This window comes from Acanthisitta chloris, unplaced genomic scaffold, assembly GCF_000695815.1.
Source record: "Acanthisitta chloris isolate BGI_N310 unplaced genomic scaffold, ASM69581v1 scaffold23764, whole genome shotgun sequence".
NCBI lineage: Eukaryota > Metazoa > Chordata > Aves > Passeriformes > Acanthisittidae > Acanthisitta > Acanthisitta chloris.
The window spans coordinates 4,223-9,017 of NW_008669114.1; the positions used below are offsets into that span (position 1 = coordinate 4,223).

General features: G+C 43.5%; 1 protein-coding gene across 1 annotated transcript in view; it reads left to right on the plus strand.

Moving 5' to 3' along the window:
* Positions 1-1,007: 1,007 nt before the first annotated feature.
* FNDC1 (fibronectin type III domain containing 1) overlaps positions 1,008-4,795 on the plus strand; it is a gene marked incomplete at both ends in the record, with an annotated part of 17,694 nt that continues 13,906 nt past the window's right edge. The window contains 3 exons of the mRNA XM_009073202.1: positions 1,008-1,079; positions 2,044-2,253; positions 2,641-2,739. Of these exons, the coding sequence (XP_009071450.1) occupies positions 1,008-1,079; positions 2,044-2,253; positions 2,641-2,739 (381 nt within the window). The remainder of the gene's footprint in view (positions 1,080-2,043; positions 2,254-2,640; positions 2,740-4,795) is intronic.

The window sequence follows — 4,795 nt, forward strand, 5'->3', positions numbered from 1 at the left end:
GTTAGAGATACTTTTTGTTTGAGCAGGAGGTTGGGAAGAGATGCCCAGGTGTCCATTCCAACTTGCATTTTACCCTCTTTCAGTTCTCCATGGTGGTACTATGAATGAAGGATGTGTGCCTGTGTGATCATAGGCTTTTGGAATCTGTGTTGAGCAATTGCTCAGGAGAAGCAAAATAAAAACAAACCTACTTGGGAGCAGGTGGTTTTTTTAATAGAGATTGTGACTGAGAAAGTTCCTTGGAAAGTAGTCAGGGACCTTCATGTAAACGCACCTATATTTTTTGTATGGCAAAAAGCATTTATTGTTTGTTAAACACTTGGGACCAGTTCCACTGCTGTGATCCAGCTAATATACACTGTTCTGGCAACAATAAATATCTGTAAAATCAGCTTAATTGGCTGATTAATCTGCTTTTATAGCTGCTTCTATAGCTGCTTTTGCTGGGGTGATGAGGAGCAGCCAGAAGAGAGAAGGTGCTGAAGTCCTTCTGTTTAAACTGATGATCCATGTCCTTTGTAGGCAAAATAAAAAGGCAAGGTTTGCCATGCTAAGGTGCTGCTCAGCATTTCAGTAGAAAAGCAGAGTTCCCTGCGATTGTGCAGTTCTCTGGATACTGTATACCCCTTATCAGCACTGAAGCCTTGCATTTCTCACAGGGATTTCAAGAGAAGCTCTGCAAACAGCTTTAAGAGTTACTATGATTCCTTCCAAGTGGTGACTTAATAGAAAGATGTGTGCTAGGAGTGTCTAAGAAGATGCAACCTTGTGGAGCAGATCAAGACCGATGAGCAGTTTGCTTATGGAAGGTGTCACTGAGCAGAAATACTGGGGGGAAAAATACCTATTTTTGGCATATATAGGGACATGCAGACATGAAGGCATACTTAAAGTAACATGTTTAAGTGCTGTAATGAATAAACATGAGCTCCTGGTGCTGGAATGAGGATCTTGCTATTGATCTGACAGGGGGTACTTTGGTGCATTGTCTTTCATTGTCTGTGCAGATCTCCAGCAGGTCTCTGCCCCAGTCCCTTGTTCTCTTGACATTGCTGTGATTGCAATGACTGGCATAGCCAGTGAGTGAGAGGGTGTGAATGCAACGTGTCTGTAACCTCTGTACTTGGTGGAATGAATGGCTTTGCTAGAAAAGACAGGAAAACCTGCTGTGAGTGCAAAATGTAAAAGGTAAGAGACAAAAATTATTGCAAGTATGAAAGATCTCAGTCCTGGCTGGTGCTGCCAGCCCCTTTCTTCCTGCTGTCAGCTTTGCCTGGAGCCTGCATGGTAGCATGGTGCAGGTCATATGCAATGGAGAATGCCATGAAAATTGAAGATGGTGTTCAGAAAGCCAGATTGATTGCTTTAGTAATTCTTGCATCAGTGTCACTTTTTAAAAGAACACTGCCAATTTGCTAGCAAATGTAAAAATAAATGACTTGCATAAGATACCTTGTTACAATGCTGAATGCTCAAGGAATAATATAATGGGAGTTTGGGAAGTCAGGATTTGAAGCATGTGCAGAATAGAACTTTTAAATATCAGTTTGTGATGGTTTAGGAGAAAGGAACCTGCTTTTAATGTGGATTGCTGTCTGAAAGAAACGTCAAAAATAGTGAAACGGTTCTATACTTCATTTTACCCTGACCTTTAGCACTTGCAAAAAAAAAAATTGTACTGGTGTGCCTGAACTAGGGAAAGGGGATTTAAAAAAGGAAAAGATTAAACAGGAAAGCTACAAGACATCCCCAGTTTCTGGCAGGAGTCCTTGTATTATAATATGTTTTCATTTTCAGTGTCTTGCACCAGTCTTTCTGAAGGGCCTGGGAAAAGGCAGTGTTGAGTATTGACATCCCACCAGAAAACTTGTTGTTACTGCAGTCTGGTTTTATAGAAAAATTTACAAAACTATAAAGTTATGCTCTTTATTCTGATGTCATTTAATAGATGTGTTTGCAACAGACATATGTGGACGGCCATACACATCCTGTGCTTCATAGTAACTGTGATGGGGTTTGTGTGTGTTTGCTTATTTTTTGAAGAGAAGGACATGCCAAACAGACCTCTGAGAGCGCGTGCCCGGTCTCCAGATGGCAAGTTACCTTTTTGGTGGAAGCCACCCTTTGGAGCAGGCTTCAGAGGTCCACGCGGCAGATCCCAAGGTTCCCCCCGTGGGTATGGAGAGAGCAGCCGAAGGATGAGCTATACTCCAATGCCGCAAGAACAACAAAACCAGGAAGCGAGGAAACTAGGTGAGTCAGATTTCTCTGATCGCACCCAGCTGAGCTAGCACACTTCTGTGATCCCCTGTGGCTGCTAGGTGGTCTAGGTCATATTTGTCCTAGACAACAAAAAGCCTTCAGAAGCCTAGGAAATAAGTGAAAATGCTGGCTATAATTTTCTTCTGTAAACTGTTCTTAATAGAGGTAGGGTATTACCTAGAGAACAGCGTACAAACTGTAGGAGAACTTGATGCTGTGTTAAAGAGACACCATGTGCGAGTTATTCATGTTAACAGCAGAGGGAAGGGTTGCAGAGAAGAGCCATAGCTCAGATTGTCCTTGCATGCTGTGGGACTGTTGCTTCTTTTCAATGAAAAAAGTTACAAGAAAGCCTCTGATTTTTCTCTGCATGTGCAGCTTCCGAGTCAGTTCATGTGGTTTCACTGCCATCAAGGAGTTCCCAAGGACGAAGCCAACCTGTCTATAGGTCATCTTTAACTAAAAGAAAAGTCACAGGTATGTTTCTTTCACATCTGCTGTCAATGAATGCAGACAACTGGATGCAAAGAGATAGCTTTGTGAATTTTAGACTGCGAGTCTTTTGGTGCTGGATCTACTAGGTTTTTTCTCTGTATGTTAAAGAGCTTAATGGATGTCTCAAATTGCTTTGATAATTCAAGCAAGATGAATAAAATAATACAATTCTGCAACATGATTGGTTAAACTTCTCAATTGGGTTTTTGGTTTTGTTTTGGTTTGTTTGCTTTTTGCTGTATTTTTTTTCTTTAATCTCCTCCTCTCTATCTATTGACAAATGTTATACATTGCAATAACTGCATGATAATACTTGATTAAATCAAAGCCAGGACCTGTGTAATGGTATGCCTTCTTCTCAGATCTTCAACCCTTTTTCTGAAGGGTTGGTTTCCAGAGGCCTTCACCTGGTCAGCAAAAGTTTTTGCTTTCTTGGAAAGAAGGCATTACATATTGCTGCCAAGTTCAAAAAGGATGAGCGACATTCTGAGTCTTCTCCATGCCAGAGGCACTTTCTCACTCCATTGAACTGTGATGAGAATGCCATGTGGATGGCAAAGTGTTTAGAATATTTTGATGGTGATGAAGATGAAGAACATCTTTGTCAGAACTGAGAACTGAAATCCCATCTCACACCTTTTCTGTGAAGGGGATGCTGTCTACTTCTCATGCTCACTTTCTTACTTCAGGTGTTCCCATTGCAAAACTGGAACCTGTGAGTAGTAGATGAGTAGTAGATGAGTCCTCTTGCCCAGTTTTGTGTAGCAGCTGTGTGGCTTGGAAAACCTGGAACTGTCTGAGAACCCTCTGCGTGAAAACCTTATTGGAAGAGGTGAATGTGCTTCTCCATTGCCTGCAATCTGTGTAGGCAGTGGTAGGTTGTGGGGTGATGTGCCACCCACTGAAGAGAAAGACAATCTTTCCCTGAATTTCAGTCATGCATGAGTAAAATCCCTAGAGAATGAAATTATACTCCAAAGTTTATTGGCTCCTTTCCTAGGATAAAATTTCCACTCTCCAGGCAACTTTAGCAGTGAGTTTGCCAGAGATGATGATTATCAGTATGCTAGTAAAACATTTACTGCAAGTACCAGTTTGGGGAGCGATAGAATATTGACAGACTGTAGAATGTATTAGTCCTCTGGTCTTGTATGCAGACAACAAAAGAAATTATATTTCCATGGGATACCGTCAGTAATCAATGTACTTCGTTTTCCACTCCCCTTTGTATTTGTAACTCAACTGTGCTGTGTGAGTATATATGACAAGGGCACTCTCTGCTGGGTTGAGAACTGGCTGGATGGCCCAGAGAGGGTTGTGAACGGTGCCACATCCAGTTAGTGCCAGTCACTAGTGGTGTTCCCCAGGGGTCAGTGCTGGGCCCAGTTCTCTTTAATATCTTTATTGATGATTTGGATGAGGGGAATGAGTGCACCAGCAGCAAGTTTGCAGATGACCCAAAGTTGTGGGGGAGTGTCAATCTGCTGGAAGGCAGGAGGGCTCTGCAGAGGGACCTGGATATGCTGGAGAGATGGGCTGATTCCAATGGGATGAGGTTTAACAAGGCCAAGTGCTGGTCCTGCACTTTGGCCATAACAATCCCATGCAGCACTCCAGGCTGGGGATAGAGTGGCTGGAGAGCAGCCAGGCAGAAAGGGACCTGAGAGTTTGGATAGACAGGAAGCTGAACATGAGCCAGCAGTGTGCTCAGGAATGCCAATGGCATCCTGGCCTGGATCAGGAACAGTGTGGTCAACAAGAACAGGGAGCTGATTCTGCCCCTGTACTTGGTGCTGTTGGGGCTGCACCTTGTGTACTGTGTGCAGTTCTGGGCCCCTCAGTTCAGGAAGGATATTGAGGTGCTGGAGCAGGTCCAGAGAAGAACAGCGAAGCTAGTGAAGGGACTCCTGCACAGGTGCTGTGAGGAGAGGCTAAGGGAGTCGGAATTGTTTAGCTTGGAGAAGAGGACGCTCAGGGGTGACCTTCTCACCCTCTGCAACTCCCTGACAGGAGGTTGGAGTCAGGTGGGGGTTGGTCT